The sequence below is a fragment of the Ascidiella aspersa genome, chromosome 5, assembly GCF_963924565.1.
Source record: "Ascidiella aspersa chromosome 5, kaAscAspe10.2, whole genome shotgun sequence".
NCBI lineage: Eukaryota > Metazoa > Chordata > Ascidiacea > Phlebobranchia > Ascidiidae > Ascidiella > Ascidiella aspersa.
In genome coordinates, this window is record NC_139451.1 from 630,457 (window position 1) to 648,106 (window position 17,650).

The following is a 17,650-nucleotide window of genomic DNA, read 5'->3' on the forward strand; positions in this document are numbered from 1 at the left end:
AGTCAATAACTATCGGCTGATTGTGGTGTAGGAATCAACCTCTGACAGTCTATTGAGCGAGATGCTTTACAGTTACATAACTCTGATAATTTTAATTTGGTGTAACTTTCTACATTCGTGAATTAGGCTGAACATAATTGACACGTCTTTAACTACTGATTTCAGAAAATTTCCAAAACCTCTTGTTAAAGTCGCCAGTGAGTTCTTAATTCGGATATTAAATAACCTAGAAATGAAGGTTTGTATTAAAGACCACAACACTTAACCCAGTGTACAGATTTATTAGATGCAAGAGTTGAAAACTACCACACCACAAACAATTGTTATGCTAGGACGCAATTACTCACAAACAATCAAATGACAGAGCGTATAACACCTAACGTCTTACTCGCTAAATGCACCAGGCGCAGCCCAAGCGTCTACTAAAATCTACACACTGTTCAAAAACTCTTTTCTCGCCGTAACGGTGGCTGCTTACAGATGGTTGTCTCGTGGAAAGATTACATGGCGGGCCATTTCATGTGAAGTTAAACCCAGCTATCAAGGCGGTATACGGGCGATCATAATGGGTGTGAGATTTGCAGATTGTTTGAGATAGAAAATAACATGTCCGGAGTCCAATTAAACACGCGAACAGCACACGAGACAGCACGAAAACATTACGTCATTGTATATGTCCTGAAATGCGAAAACTTAATTCTTAACCCTATATTTAAGAGTAAAGGCGCATATAATGTTAAAATTTATATTGTAATGAATGCTAAAATCTACAGTCGGCGTGATTAGCAACAGTTGATAACGTTGTAGTGGTAAATAAAACACGTAATAATTGTTTATCGCCTAACAGCACACAAAAAATAAAATAACGCAAATTTATGTACATTGATAAAAAAATTTATTAGTTCTCATCCCTGTCATTTAAAAGTCATTTGGTTTGACCTTGATTTCATACCAAAAAGCATATAAAAATACAAGAAAACACAAATGCATGAAATACATTTGAGCATTTTTCAATGTTATCAAATGGCCTTTATATTTATTTTACAAATCATTTAATATACTTCATATGGCAGCCCTAGGTTAATAGATTACATAAAACAAAACGACTATGTTGATGTAAACAGCTTATGAAGAAAGATGTATTTATAATTTCACATATACAATACAATTGATAACGCCAATGTATAAATCTACACTCTATACGCGCTACACAGGCTAAGAAAGAAGCGAGTCGAGAAACCTCTCCGAGCCTGTGTAGCGCTCAGTTGGTAGAGTGACGGCCCCGGTATGACCGGAGGTCGTGAGTTCGAACCTCACTGCAGGCTAGTTGATTTTCAAGCCTGTCCTGCTGACATAATACATCAACAGATTCGGTGAGTCTGCGATGGCTTTCGGTGTACTAATTATACGTAAGCCGTAATGCGTAATCGTTTGAAAAAAAGCTGCTTCAGCAGGGCTAGGTCAGTTGTAAACACACATATCTGTGGAATGTTTTTCATTCAGTTAAGTTTAAGTTAGATTTTAAAACGAGAATTGCGATGATAAGTACTTTAGTTAAATTTCAATACAACCACAGCACTGTTGAGCATTGGAAGGTTGTTGGCGACCAAATGAACAGGAAGGCTGAAGCGTGTTGCGTAAAATGAACATCACAGAGTCAAATGTTTTCTTCCCTTTTTGAATCTAAAAATCACGCGGTTGCTCTGTAAAATACAAGATGGAAGCAATTCAAATGCTGTAAATGGTTTCAATGAAAACTTCTGTTTCCTTTTCATCCTATTTAACGCAAGACATCACGGAGTCAAATTAATAGGAATAAGCATAGCTGCTCGGATTATTGAATGAGTAGCGAATACCTCTCGCTCCTTAAGATATGATGCAAAAGAAGATAAGGAATTTATTTCCAATTTCTTTTTAGCCTTTTCAAAGTGGGACGACCATTAATTTGTGAGTATTTTCATGAGAGTCATATAATTGATCATCTAGTTTAGGTTGGCAAAAATAGTGATCGTTTGAAAAGATAGCATATTAGGCGAATAAAAAATACATTTGCTAAGTTAACAAAACTTTGATTACGGTGTGCCGTGGTACGAACAAGGCCATGGATGCAAAGAGACTCAATAAACTAACAGCCGCGAAAAAACAAACAGGAGACAATTTTGGGGTAATATTTTTTTTAGGTGTAATAGTTACTGTTTCAAAATGATCACGGTTGCGCGCAGCTTTTTCGAGTCATGATGACAAGTTATAGCTTAGATTTATCTGCGATAGGGATTACATTATTAAACGAACCTTAGGTTTCCGAGCCTTGAACTTAGATTTAATCGATGGATGGGAAACTTGAGTTCTTATTTAGAATGTGATTTATTAGCGGAAATTTGGTTTGAACTTATGTGGAAAATAAAGATTAAAATAAATTTACAAATAAAATGTGTGTTTTTTACAGATAATTTAGTGACTTTTCCTAATGCACATTTAATATGCTGTTCACGTATATTTATTTTGTAACATGGGAATTTTATCAATTTTTATCAGGGATTTATAATTTGCTGCTATTTTGCTGAGTCATGCAAACTTTTGGGATAAAACTACCATTTTTCCAAAGTGCTGTTAATATTATTCCAGAAACTGTGACTCTATGCCAAGATAAACAAAACTGCATTGGCTCAAAGCAACAAGTGTTTTTCTTGCGCTAGTAAATTAGCCGTAAAATATAAATATAAAAAGTTATGTTTCGCTTTTTAACACACTTTATATTTTAATTTTTTTTTCAGAGAAGTTTAACAGTTACAACTACAGATATATTTATATTTTAGACGAAAAACCTAATTATTCCTTTTATCATAATAACAATATATTGTTCTCGCCCTTTTTTTATTTATTTCTTTTTTAGGCGCATCTAGTGGTTGGTGTTAGACCAACTTTTTACATTGTGACGTAACATAATGCCTTCTCGTGCCAGTGATTTAGGTTTTTTATTTATTATTGTTGTTACTCACGTCACGCCCAAGTTCTCTCAGTTTCGATCTGATCACCTCCTTGCCTTCCTCAGTGAAGCCACAACCATTGACCCACAACTTCTCGATGTTTGGGAGGACGCGAGAAAGCTCAAGAGCTCCTTCGTCGCCGATGACGTTACTTCTCAGATCCAGAATATCGATCTGGAACAACAAATTGACGAGCGGATTAGATTTTGAAAGGTCGATTAATGTGAGCCACAAGGTCAAGGTCAAATCGTGTTTTCAACATGTTTTTAAGTAGAATATTGGATCCTTAGTTTCGAATCCAATTTAGCCGTTTGTTTCAAAAGATAAGCGCAATACAGAAACATGATATATGTAGCATTGCTCTACACGTTGTTCCCATAATTATTATTTCGTACCAACGCGGTTAAACACGATACATAAACAGAAAAAATAAATAAATGAAAACATAAATAAAATATTGTTAAAGTTAGGTGAGTTTATGGTTTGTTATTTCATGCATTTTTATTGGTGGGTAGGGATGTTCAAAGTAGAATATGGGATCCTTAGAATATCGGGCTCCTCATCCTTATATTGGGATCCAATTTTGCCCTATATGTCGGGTAATTGGAACCAATATAAATTACTCGTTTCACTGCAAGTTTGTAGCGGTGGCGAAAGAAATACTGCGCTTGCTTTAAATGTATTCATGTAGTGCGTTGTACGGGTTTTTGTGAGACCAATTACTTGCCAATAACCTTCGTGTATTGATTATTTGCAAGGCAAGTGTTATTGGGCGAGCGACTAACGTGTAATGCCAATGCAGGGATTTCGCAATTTCCTTAAATGCGACAAGTTGCAAAAGTAACATTCAATCGTAAAATGTGCTGGTTTTGGAAAAAACGAGTTGCGAGGTTACTTAAGGTCAACTTTAGGCCAATATTCAGCGAAGTTGCTCATAGCGTAATTGTTAAGTGACAACGCATTACTAGCATTAATGACTTTATTCTTTACATCACAATGTTTGACCGTCTTATTGACAGATCACATTTGTAGTAAACTAAAACTAAATCACAACAATAACTTATAAATAACGAACAGAATTTGTGAAGAATTTATTAAGTTGTATTTCATTACTATATTGGCAAGTTTTATGATTAATTGCTGAGTCGTTTAAGATTATATATATTATGAATATTTCACCAGAAAAAATAAAGGTAAATAATTTATTACAAATGCACAAGGATTCGAAACCTTTTATTCTAGAATACTTTTTTTTTTCTTTTTATTTATACTTTGGGATTCTACTTTGAACATTCCTAGTCGCGGTAACATTGAACAACAAAATGCCAACAATAAAGCACTTTACCTTGTGAGGAATTTTCCCGATTCCTTTGAAAATGTGTTTCAAACCTTGACTTGTCAGGTTGCAGTCCATCAGATACAACTCCACGATGTTTGGGAGGACGTGAGAAAGCTCAAGAGCTCCTTCGTCGTCGATGCGGTTATAACTCAGATTCAGCAACTTGATCTGAAACAACAAAATGACGAGCGGATTTGATTTTAAAAGGTAGGGTTTCCATGTTTTAAAACTCAAATTTCCTGTCTAAATTTACTACGGTTGCATTTGACCAACTCCAGGTCAGGGGACGTCACAAGTTACGTCATAAAGTTACAATACGCGACGTATTTATATTGAAAAGACGGAAAACAATCGCGCCCGCGTGTAAAACAAAAAATGGCTTCGTATATTTGAAAAAAAAATTGATTTTCGAGGGTGCGATGAGACACGCCGCAATCCTATTGTAAAATTGGCAAAATTTAGTTCGTGGGGGGTCATGGATATACAGAATCGGGAAACGTTTCTTCAGCAAAGATGACGTACAACTCATTGATAAAAAGTTATTGTGGTGCTTATTTGTGTTAAAAGCACAAGTACCCTCATAAGCAGTGACGTCATCTTTCGCCTTACTTCCTGTTGTGGCAAATAATTTCGCCACCTTGGCTGACCCTGAAACACCTTTAACTGCTTTGCTATGTTTATAACAACCTAGATGTGATTTTAAATCCCCGCTAGCTTTGCATGAAACTGAGACAAATGTGGCTGGCTTGCAAACTAAACACTCTCATTTCCATTAATTTTTATCATTTTTGAAGCATGAATATTTTGCAATTTCCTTAAATGCGGCAAGTTGCAAAAGTATCATTCCATCGTAAAACGTGCTGGCCTTAGACAAAACGCGTTACGGGGTTACTTAAGGTCAACTTTAGGGCAATATTTAGCGAGGTTACTCACAGCGTAATTGTTAAGTAATAGTAATGCATTACTGGCACTATAGTAACTTTGTATTCTTTACATCATAATGTTTGACCGGCTTATTGACGGAAGACGTTTGTAGTAAACTAAATCTAAATCACAATAATACTTTATAAAAACGAACAGAATTTGTGTAGAATTTATTGTGGTGCATTTCACTTACTATATTTACTAAAAATTAAGTTGGGGCAACAACCCGGTTTGTATAATTATTATTTTTTTTTGTTTTTTTCCTACAATAATGTATCGCAATTTAAACAACTGCTTTAAATGACAGTTGTTTAGAATGTAAATCATCTGTAATTTAATTTTTCGATTGCTACATCGATATGTTAAAAAAAGTTTTTTGATTAATTACTGAGTCGGTAAAGGCTATATATATATTATAAATATTTCACCAAAAAAATAGAACGTAAATAATTTACGACAAATGCACTGGGATTCAAGACTCTTGATTCATTATTCTGGATTCGAAAGCTATTATTCTAGAATACTTTGGGATTCTACTTTGAACATTCTTAGTCGCGGTAACATTGAACAACAAAATGTCGACAATAAAGCACTTTACCTTGTGAGTTATTTTCCCGATTCCTTTGCAAATGTGTTTTAAACCTTGACTTGTCAGGTTGCAGTTCCCCAGATCCAACTTCTCGATGTTTGGGAGGACGCGAGAAAGCTCAAGAGCTACTTCGTCGTCGATGCGGTTATAACTCAGATCCAGCAACATGATCTGAAACAACAAATTAACAAGCGGATTAAATTAACAAAGTGAACCACAAGGTCGAATCGTGATTAATCATTTTAAAGTAATCAGAATTTTCTACTGATGGCAACCAACTTGAGTTTTTAGATGTTCTTCATGTTACCAAAACGTCTTCACAGTGTGGTTTTATCACAAAGACTACACCACACCAACAGCCTTTGATGGATGTTTTATTATCTGTGGTTGTTACGTCATTTTGCTGACTACATTTTATTTAGTTGCGGCTTGCCCAGTTGCCTAGAACAGGTGCTTTAGTTTTTTATTAGGGTTAATCTTAATTTATATTTTGTCATTTTTTACATACTGACGCTTAATCTTTATCATTGTTTAAAAGTAAAATATAAAAGTTGGTGGCGGTAATATTCAACAACAAAATGTCGACAATAAAGCACTTTACCTTGTGAGGCATTTTCCCGATTGCTTCGCAAATGTGTTTTAAACCTTGACTTGTCAGTTTGCAGCGGGACACATCCAACTCCTCGATTGGTTTGTCGACATGCTGGAGCATCTGTCCCAAGGCGAAAGCTGCACTTGTCCCGATGGGTTGGCCGATAAAATCAGCCTTCACAGGGAAGTGCTTTGCGAAAGATTGGAGCACTGCTTCATTGCATTCTTGCAAATCAACAATCATTTCAACAATACCTAAACACAACTTTATATTTATTAAATATTAAAAAAAAGAAACAAAGAAACAACAAACAAATGAGGTGTTAACCAGTAATGGGGATTGTGACATAACAAGTGCAAAAACAATGGTGTTTTGTTAACGGGTGAAAAAATTAAAATAAACCAGCCGAGTAAAAATATCACAAAGTAACCGAATGGTTATATTCTTACTTTTGGGGTTTCGTTTGAATTCCTCGAGAAAGTGTTCGTAGAACATCTCAGCCTTGACTGTAAACATGGAAATCATTATTAATAATCAGAACGGTTTACTGTTGTTTTAGCAGTTATGTGTGTCTTACTATAAATGTTTGACTTTGTCGCTATTTACTTGTTATTTACACGACTATTTAACCACAAGATGGCAGCAGACTAGTGAATGTTTTGATGTTAGTTGTCGCGTTGTCTAATCTCATGCTTATTGCTGTGTTTTATTAAATATGTTTGTTGTGTAAAATGTTTACAGTAACAATAAATACATAAAGTGGATTAAATCTTATAATTAACAATGCCAGGTTGGACAACTTAATTTATATAAAAAAGTCAGGATTTAAAAGCCAGTTCTGCTGAAAACCACTAACATAATTAAAAACATGGTAATTAATTTGAAAGCATATTAGCACACTAAGTATATTCTAGTACTGCAATGTTTGGCCATTTCAGTTATTCTTGTTGAAAACAAGTTTAAGTATAGCCAAGTTTAAAAATTGCCACTTACTTTTATTTTGTTGGTTCTGCGAATTGTCGGTTAAGGTTTGATCGACACCAGATTGACTTGGTTGAGTGGCAGATGTTGATGGTTGTTGATTGGCAACCTGCATACAAACATAGCTACTTGATCTAATACCACTAAAGCTGTTAATAAATATTGAGTTAAACGTTTGTGCCAGCATTGTGGATCCAATACCTTGAAACAGTAGCCAAATTTTTCAGGCCACCAAGTGGATTTTAATGTTGCTGCGTACCACCTGCTTTTTTTTCAGTTTCCGAAATTTTTAATTATATATTCTTTATTATAGTAAATATTAAATAAATTTCCAAGTTAGGTGCATATATATAGATAGATACACATTGCATCATAACAAGCAAAATTATATTCCAATAGTCTGTATAGCAGTAAAGCCAGCTTTAATCAGAGCCCTATTCAATCAGTATACAGCCTATGCAAATAAACATTAGGCGCATGTTGTACTGTAACGCGAAATTTGGTCCGGAGCCAAAACTGATCCGGTCGGATCTATTTTGGCGTTGAAACAGCCGCTAAAACAGGTCCGGCTAGGCCAAAACTGGTCCGGCCTTCAAAATCGCATATTTATCCTTAAACAATAAGAAGCCTGGAAAAAGTCCACATGGTTGAAGTAAACTATGCTTAGAGTAAATATACTAAATATTACCGTAAAATCGAAAAGAAATTATCGAAAGCTAATGATCAGGGACGGATTAAGCCGGGGGCAAACCAAAAAAAATAGGCCCACCACCACTGGCAACTTAATAAGACCAACTGATATTATCTTTGTGAAAAAGGTATATTTCAGAGATATCATCACATCTTGTCCTTTAATCTAAATATAGCAAATATTACCGTAAAATCGATAAAATATATATGCTCTGCGTAGGATAAAGTAATAGCGATTTTTTCTTGGGGGTGGGGGGAGGTTAAAAAAGGACTTTTCATTCATTGTATATTTTGATTAAATAAGGTTAGATTATATATTCTCACATATTTCCTCATTTTATCGGTTTAAATTAATGCATTTTCAGCATATCACCGGGCGGTTGAAAATTTGATTTTAATAATAATAAAACTTTAACTTGCACTGAAGGGTTTAAAAAAGAGGGTGATATTTACTATATTTAGTTTAAGTATAGTTTACTTTAATCATTTGAACTGTTTGCAGGCTTCTTGTCAGATTTTAAAGAATAAATAAGGGATTTTAAAGGCCGGACCAGTTTTGGCCTAGCCAGACCGGTTTTAGCGGCTGTTCCAACGCCAAGTTTGAGATTTCAAGAAAATCAAAGATGATTTAGAAGGTATGTTAAGCATTTCAAAACGTTTTGGGCTTAAATATTTTTTGTATCGGAGAAATTGTTATTATGCATCACACCCATTTTGTCCCTAGCCCCTGTGCACTCAGTAAATACAGCTTATGCAAACAAATATTAGACGCATGTTTTAAAACCTTCTACAAATATTATATCACACATATACAGAACATAGAAACCTGTTGGTCAGTTGGTTGCTGTGTTGCTTGTCTAGCAGTTGGCTGAACTGAGGTGTCTTGTCCCAACTCTGATCGTGGATAGGAACTTTCCTGGTCAGAACGACTGGAAAACAACCGCAACACTGATTACAAACACATTTTGGTTAACTACAGATTTCACAACTAGGTATGTTCCAAGAAAATATTGAAAATTCTGAAAAGTTATTGGTCATATCTAAAATGGAAATAAACAACAAGTTTTAATTCAAAACTTTTGTCATAATGGAAAGCGTGGCAGTACCAACTAAGCTGTACAGGAGAAATAAATATTTATTTTTTATTGGTGACAAACCGATAGTTTGAAGTGCATGGGGCTGCTGTGCTTTTTGATTGTTGATTAAGCTGAGACTTTTCAGGTTTGTTCCGATCAGTAGCAATCTAAAATAAAAACTGTTAAATTACAAGGTGAAAATAAGCCTATTTCAGTAAAGATTGGGATTTCAAAAATGAATTAGAAGGTATGTTAAGCATTTCAAAACGTTTTGGGCTTAAATATTTTTTGTATCGGAGAAATTGTTATTATGCATCACACCCATTTTGTCCCTAGCCCCTGTGCACTCAATAAATACAGCTTATGCAAACAAATATTAGACGCATGTTTTAAAACCTTCTACAAATATTATATCACACATATACAGAACAAAGAAACCTGTTGGTCAGTTGGTTGCTGTGTTGCTTGTCTAGCAGTTGGCTGAACTGAGGTGTCTTGTCCCAACTCTGATCGTGGATAGGAACTTTCCTGGTCAGAACGACTGGAAAACAACCGCAACACTGATTACAAACACATTTTGGTTAACTACAGATTTCACAACTAGGTATGTTCCAAGAAAATATTGAAAATTCTGAAAAGTTATTGGTCATATCTAAAATGGAAATAAACAACAAGTTTTAATTCAAAACTTTTGTCATAATGGAAAGCGTGGCAGTACCAACTAAGCTGTACAGGAGAAATAAATATTTATTTTTTATTGGTGACAAACCGATAGTTTGAAGTGCATGGGGCTGCTGTGCATTTTGATTGTTGATTAAGCTGAGACTTTTCAGGTTTGTTCCGATCAGTAGCAATCTAAAATAAAAACTGTTAAATTACAAGGTGAAAATAAGCCTATTTCAGTAAAGATTGGGATTTCAAAAATGAATTAGAAGGTATGTTAAGCATTTCAAAACGTTTTGGGCTTAAATATTTTTTGTATCGGAGAAATTGTTACTATGCATCACACCCATTTTGTCCCTAGCCCCTATGCACTCAGTAAATACAGCTTATGGAAATAAACATTAGAAGCATGTTGTAAAACCTTCCACAAATATTAAATCACACTAATACAGAACATACAAACCTGTTGGTCAATTAATTGCTGTGTTTCTTGTCTAGCAGTTGGCCGAACTGAGGTGTCTTGTCCCAACTCTGATCGTGGATAGGAACTTTCGGATCTCTGGTCAGAACGACTGGAAAACAACCACAACACTGATTACAAACACATTTTGGTTAACAACAGGTTTCACAAATAGTTATGTTCCAAGCAAATACTGTACCTTTAAAAAAGTTATTGGTTACATTTAAAATAGAAACACATTACCAGTTTTGAAAACAATAAACTGAATATAAACATATTAAGCTGAACCACATATACAACTGTGTGCATATACTGTTTTTTTTAAATAATTCTATGCAAACAAGATAAGAAACATTTTTTGTGGCGAGATACAAACTCACAACTAGAGATATGTAAAATATTTTACCGATAAGATTGGCTGATATTCTGCATCAAGCAGTATCGAAAAATTTTGCTCGATATTTTCTACTAAACAAGGCAGTAATGTTACTTTAGTAAATTTATTATTGTAAGTATGTGGTGCAATAATGAGACCCAACACTGACCTACTCATCGCAGCATCCATAGGTTGTCAGAGGCCTAATGGAAATCGTTTGTTCTATTAAGGATTGTAAGCAAGACAAGGCTAGTAAAATCAGGCTGTGATGAAAGTTTTAATTTAATACCTTTGTCAAACTGGAACCGTGGCTCTACCAACTGAGCTGTACAGGAGAAATATATATTTAATTTTTATTGGCGACAAACCGATAGTTTGAAGTGCATGGGGCTGCTGTGCTTTTTGATTGTTGATTAAGCAGAGACTTTTCAGGTTTGTTCCGATCAGTAGCAATCTAAAATAAAACTGATAAAGTTTCAAGTCATATTGTCCAGAAAATTTACCTAGTGCTACACACAAACTGGTCTTTAGTTGTTGCAAAAATTTGAAAAACTTTTTAGATATTTGACAAAATGTCAACTAGAAATTTTTCAATTTTTGTTCACTTTGCCATAATTAAACTGTTAATATAATGTCAATTAGAGGGTATGTTAACCATTTCAAAACGTTTTGGCATTATAGACTGTTTTTAGCATAACACCTGTTATTGTGCAGCACAACCATTGTATCAAAGCCCTCAATAATTAGCTTTGTCATGCAAGTAAACATTAGGCACATGTTGTACAACCTTCTACAAATATTAAATCAAACAAGAACATACAAACCTGTTGGTCAGTTGGTTGCTGTGTTGATTGTATAGAAGGTTCTGGAACAATAAAATCGCTGCCGAGTAGAAGTCCACATCCGAATTTTTTCACCATCGCCCAGTGAGGATTAGAGACCAATTTCTTAACTATCTGACTAAACTCGTCCAGACTCATGTTCTGGCTGATGTACAAAGAGCAGAGATATTCTTGAAGTGTTTGGTGATGGAATATTAGTTTCTGTTCACCTTCGAACAGCTTCTGGTTAAACCTTTCTAGCCCAGGGACAGATATTATTAAATCCTGCACATCTTTGTCACTCAAACCCTTTTCCTTTATTTGCTTATGTGTTATTACTACAGTGGAGTTCTTAGTAGCATTGTAAGCAAGTTCACCTAAGGTGCTGTACATTGATTCGATATCGCCAACCCTAGCATGTTTCGAGTGCCTTAAGTTTTTCAGCAAAACAGTGAAAACCTGAGTAGTGTTGCGAAGTTCAGTAACATCATCTGCACCCAAAGCAGCTAAAAGGGTCAATTGAAGCATAATTGGGATAAGACAAAGATCAAGTAACATGGGTGCTTGGCTGTTAAATGTGTCCCATATTCTCTGGGCTTCTTCACCGGCAAAAGCAAAAAATATTTTTCGCATATCTTCAAACTCAAAATCTATCAGGTAAAACAGATTTTCAGGACGTAATTCTTCCTGGAGGAAAATAATGGAATGTGGCCTGGACGTAAGAGCTATTGAGGCACCACGAAGGAATTTTTTGCCACAAAGATTGGCAATTAGTTGTTCAACTGACAAGCGAGTATGAACTGCAGCATTTATGGGCTTTACATTATCAAGTGACCAAGTGGCTTGATCGTAACCATCAAATATAAAGACACATTTTGAAGGATTCCTTTTTATCCATTTAAAGACTTTGTCCCTTGCTTTTTTGCCGAGATGTGGATAAGCATTATCAACTATCATCTGTTTTAAAGTTATTTTTTCGTCACAGTACATCTCCAGGCATCTCTGGTGCATCACAAGCTTTGTATCAGATTGGGCAAGCTTCTTAGAAAGAGTGGTTTTACCAGATCCAGGTCCCCCTACTAAAATGCTATATTTTCCGGAATAGATAATTTCCCTTAATTGTTCGAAAGTAACTTTTTGTGACCATGCAAAATCTCTATTTGTCTGGCGTGATGTTGAGCTGTATTCTTTATTCTTGGCCAATTGACCTTCATAAAAGTTTTCAATGTTCGCTAACTGAGGGTTGATATCTTGTGGAAAAGTCTCCTCGTTGTATTTTAAGCCCATTGAGTTAATTACCGCAAAGTTTTGTTGCAGAAGATCTGATATTTCCTTCAAAGTTAAATTTTCCAACCGACCTTAATCAAAGATAAGTTTTAGATTTAGTGTGTTTCTTTAAATTGATGCAAAATTGTGAATTTATTTTTTCATGAACCCAAATTAATTGTATTTTATGCTAAAGTTTAACGATTCCATTTTTTTATATATGCTTATTTTCCATAAATTATGTTTACATATATAGTGTGTTGTTTGACATTTGGGTAAAATTTGTGTGTTTGTTATTCGAAACTAATTAATTTTTACAGGTTTTAGGTTCATATTTGATGCTGAAAACTTCTTTAAGTGTTGGCTATCTTTGTAATTATAACCATTATATTTTGCTGTTTCTAAAATAATTTATCAACGTTTAACACAACAGAAACTTGTTGGTTACAATATATTTAAGACCACATTTGCTAAATTCAAGTGCTAAAGCTAGAAGATGAACAAACTCAAGTCTAAAAAGTCCAAACATCTCAATTGACTCAAATCACCAGGTTTCGCAAATGTGATATTTCAAGTGAAGTGTCCATTGCTCTAACTGTGCTAAGCTCTGTACTTTGCGAATGTTTTAAAAGAAAAGGGGCAGATAAATATGGTTTGTTTAAATAAGAGTGGAGATTGCAAAGAGGAAAAATAAAGGGAAAGTTTGTAAGGCTGTGTGATATTTGCTGATGAAACATGTGACCCTGATCCCTGTATCTGAATCCGTAGAACAGATCTATTTACTGAAGACCCTTGACAAAAGCACAGTGCGAAGTGATAGCCCAGCAAATCATTTCATATTGAATAAAAGTGTTCAAATGAACTATTTAAACTTCCAAAAACGTTTGTCGGGTCGTGGTTTTGTCATAATTGTAGATTTTATTTAGCTTTTGACATTGTCAGACTGTTAACAATAAAAATGAATTTTGAAGGCTTGATTCAGCACTCAGAGCACTATAGACTTGCCTACTTTTTACATTAAAAAAACAGGGAATATGATATTGGAGAATGAAAAGACTAGCAGTTCCAAGTGATTCCTATCACGCAACAAGATTTAGTAGAGATGTGCCAACAATTTTCCTAATATTTATTTTATCTAAAATACCTCGTTGGGAAGATAATGGTCCAATACTGGGCGGTGTTTCCCCTTGTTGAGAAGTCGATGGCTCAACACTGGGGGGTGTTTCCCCTTGTTGAAAAGTTGATGGCCCGAGAAGTTGATGACATAGAGGTGCTTCACCTTGGATAGCAGATTGTGGCACTACCACTGTAATATTTATATAGTTTATATGATGCTTGAGAATGAAAACACTATCAGTTCCAAGTCATTCCTATCACAATAGTGACTATATGTATTAAAACAATATAAACTTTGCTGCTTTAAAAGTGCATTTATAAGTAAACAACAACAATTATTCAGGTTTCTGGTTAGGAGCAAAATCCTAACAGTGTGCTGGAAAATAGATCACTTAATTTAAGGTAGAAAAACTTTAATTATAAAACGCAGTTTTGTAAACAAATTGACACTGGTCTAGAACAGTGCGCAACCGTTTCCACTTGCGGCACACAAACAGAGATAAAACAATTTGTGAACGTCGCGGCACACCTGACATGTTCCCGCGGCACACCGGTTGCTGAGCACTGGTCTATAGAATCCTACCACAACGGAACATAATTTGGGTTAGGGTGCGGGTTAGCGATTTGATTCTAGACCAGCGCTGGCTTAAATACACCCGGTCACCCAGATTTTGTTTGTGTACGCACAAGATTTAGTAGAGATGTGTAAACAATTTTCCTAATTAATATTTATTTTATCTGAAATACCTTGTTGAGAAGATAATGGACCAACACTTAGAGGGGTTTCCCCTTGTTGAGGAGTTGATAGCCCGAGAAGTTGATGACATAGAGGTGCTTCACCTTGAATAGAAGATGGCACTACCACTGTAATATTTATATAGTTTATATGATGCTTGAGAATGAAAAGACTATCAGTTCCAAGTCATTCCTATCACAATAGTGACTATATGGATTAAAATAATATAAACTTTGGTGTTTTATAAGTGCATTTATCAGTAAACAACAACAATTATTCAGGTTTCTGGTTAGGAGCAACATCCTAAAAGTGTGCTGGAAAATAGACCACTCAATTTAAGGTAGAAAAACTTTAATCTTTAAATCGCACTTTTGGAAACAAATTTCCTAATGTTTATTTTATCTGAAATACCTTGTTGAGAAGTTGATGGTCCAATACTTAGAGGGGTTTCCCCTTGAATAGCAGATTGTTGTACTACAACTGTAACATTCTGTTGAATGCTTAGTTGCTGATGTACCGTCTGATTTACTGCCTGATGTTGTATCATTGCATGTTGTTGTCGCAGTCCACTCACATCTTGACGTTGGATAACCGCTCGTTGTTGTTGTAGATCTTCTACGTTCTGACGGTTTATTTGTGCTCTCTGTTCGTGCATTCCTGCAACAGTCTGATGTTCGATTCTAGCATCTTGGTGTTCGATTTGTTGATCACCAGCAATAAAGTTCTACATGAAATATTTCAAAGAATTTGTAATTAGAAACAAAATATATTTTTAATGTAAATGTTTAGCCTAATATAATTTAAACATTTTATACCACGTAGTAAAGAAAATTTAATTCCAATATTTTATTCATATTTTTTTGAGCAAAGGTATGTAAGAAAAATAAAGGATATAATTATGTTCTGCACGCGTGAAAGATGTGACTATTTGAGGCTAAAAAAGCGATATCTTGCTTAGTTAGGTTGATTTATAAGTTTCCAATTATATTGATAAAGAAACTAAGATTTAAAACAAATTCAACTTACTTGACAAGTGATGTTGGTTGTGTTTTCTTCAGCCATTTTCAAATACACAAGTTGAAACAATATATTATTTACATTATCTAAACAAACAGTAAGCATTGTGCGTTATATACAAGTTCTAACATCATTATGGTTTAACCGTTTTCTAAATATTAACTAGCAAAAATGATAAATTTGCAAAAAACAATGATAACAATTAACAACTGAAAGCCGGTGGTAGTATCGGTACTCGTCCGATAATATTGGAGTCGAACACGATACCAAGTGGTAGTATCGGTACTCGTCCGATAATATCGGAGTCGATACACGATACCAAGTGGTAGTATCGGTACTCGTCCGATAATATCGGAGCCGATACACGATACCAAGTGGTAGTATCGGTACTCGTCCGATAATATCGGAGTCGATACACGATGTCAAGTGGTAGTATCGGTACTCGTCCGATAATATCGGAGTCGATACACGATACCAAGTGGTAGTATCGGTACTCGTCCGATAATATCGGAGCCGATACACGATACCAAGTGGTAGTATCGGTACTCGTCCGATAATATCGGAGTCGATACACGATGTCAAGTGGTAGTATCGGTACTCGTCCGATAATATCGGAGTCGATACACGATACCAAGTGGTAGTATCGGTACTCGTCCGATAATATCGGAGCCGATACACGATACCAAGTGGTAGTATCGGTACTCGTCCGATAATATCGGAGCCGATACACGATGTCAAGTGGTAGTATCGGTACTCGTCCGATAATATCGGAGTCGATACACGATACCAAGTGGTAGTATCGGTACTCGTCCGATAATATCGGAGTCGATACACGATACCAAGTGGTAGTATCGGTACTCGTCCGATAATATCGGAGCCGATACACGATACCAAGTGGTAGTATCGGTACTCGTCCGATAACAAACACTAAGCTAGATTAACTTTAAATGTTATCGCGTTTCCTCAAAGTGGCTTTATTGCACTTTTCATTAGTAGTATGGATGACGTTTTAAACCAAACAAATGCTTTTTTCGCGCTTTGCGCCAACACTTTACTACCTCCTTAAATGTAATTAAACACGTTTTTAAGTTCAACGAAAGATCCAAAGCCTGCCTGATTCACAGTTGTTCTAACATCTTAATAACACAACTTTTAGTTTATTTTCTACTAAAATTTTCGTGCGAAATAAATTTACGAACAGAACTCGCTTCTGTTAAGACAAACCTCCAATATAAATAATAACAAGAAACAAATTGTATTCTAAAGCAAACTACATTTAGTAAAATTAAACCAACATACAGGCGAGTTATGGCTGACAAATATGAAGTTTCTCTGCCACAAAACAGTTCCGCATTCCGTTCACTACAGAAGCGAACGAAATATCCTAACGTCGGTTAGTGTTTCGGTGTAGGTTGGTCAAGTATTATTATATTTATTATTTAATAATACTGCTTAACCTACCCTAACCCAAAAGCAAACCCTCATCCTAACCCAAATAATGTTCATTATTGTAGGTCAGCTAAATAACGTCTGGCTGATTTAAGGCAACACTTAAGGCTCAACCCATTTAAGTATAGGCGTTAACTGAACAAGTCGGGTTGTGTTCCACTGCCGCACAATAACCCAGGGTTAATATTAAATTTCAATTAGCACTCGCCCAGACGAAACAACACTCGCAAAAAACATCGGCACATCGTCTACAAATTTCCCTTTAACCAAATTGTTTTGGACCCGGCCAGCCAACGTAATTCATCCGGCCCGCCGCCTGTTTGACAAACTAGACACGAGTCCATTTCAAACACTTTTTGACTATTTCAACTACGTAGGCTAAGTGCGAAAAAATTTCGCGCTTCACGTGAATGATCTTTCAACGTCCGGTTTGTTTACATTTTGATGCTGTCTTTTGAACTAGATCAGCGCTTCTCTACCGTTGCGCCGTGGAAGGCTGCCAAGTGCATCGCGGACAAACGGAAAACGTATTCAAAAATGTTGAACATATAATTTTATCCACTTTATT

At 35.4% G+C, this 17,650-nt stretch overlaps 1 protein-coding gene and 1 non-coding gene across 4 annotated transcripts; one reads left to right on the plus strand and one right to left on the minus strand.

Annotated features, from left to right (window-relative positions):
- Positions 1–168: 168 nt before the first annotated feature.
- On the minus strand, positions 169–15,772 carry LOC146141393 (uncharacterized). Of its 3 annotated transcripts, none has more exons than XM_083390427.1 (18): positions 15,643–15,772; positions 15,028–15,340; positions 14,628–14,720; positions 13,909–14,070; positions 11,502–12,856; positions 11,046–11,131; positions 10,305–10,413; positions 9,948–10,033; positions 9,617–9,719; positions 9,260–9,345; positions 8,929–9,031; positions 7,425–7,521; positions 6,881–6,937; positions 6,441–6,685; positions 5,849–6,010; positions 4,333–4,494; positions 3,000–3,161; positions 169–1,703 (listed from the first exon to the last, which is right to left on the minus strand). In XM_083390427.1, exons 1-18 carry the CDS (start codon positions 15,736–15,738, stop codon positions 1,650–1,652), a joined length of 3,531 nt encoding a protein of 1,176 aa, XP_083246553.1. In that variant the 5' UTR covers positions 15,739–15,772; the 3' UTR covers positions 169–1,649. The 3 variants fall into 3 exon arrangements, with proteins under 3 accessions (XP_083246553.1, XP_083246552.1, XP_083246554.1); XM_083390426.1 differs by having other exon boundaries at positions 14,628–14,744; XM_083390428.1 differs by lacking the exons at positions 9,948–10,033; positions 10,305–10,413 and having other exon boundaries at positions 171–1,703; positions 14,628–14,744.
- Positions 1,249–1,325, plus strand: Trnat-ggu (transfer RNA threonine (anticodon GGU)). Its single transcript has one exon. It is a non-coding gene; the product is annotated as a tRNA-Thr (tRNA).
- Positions 15,773–17,650: the final 1,878 nt, after the last annotated feature.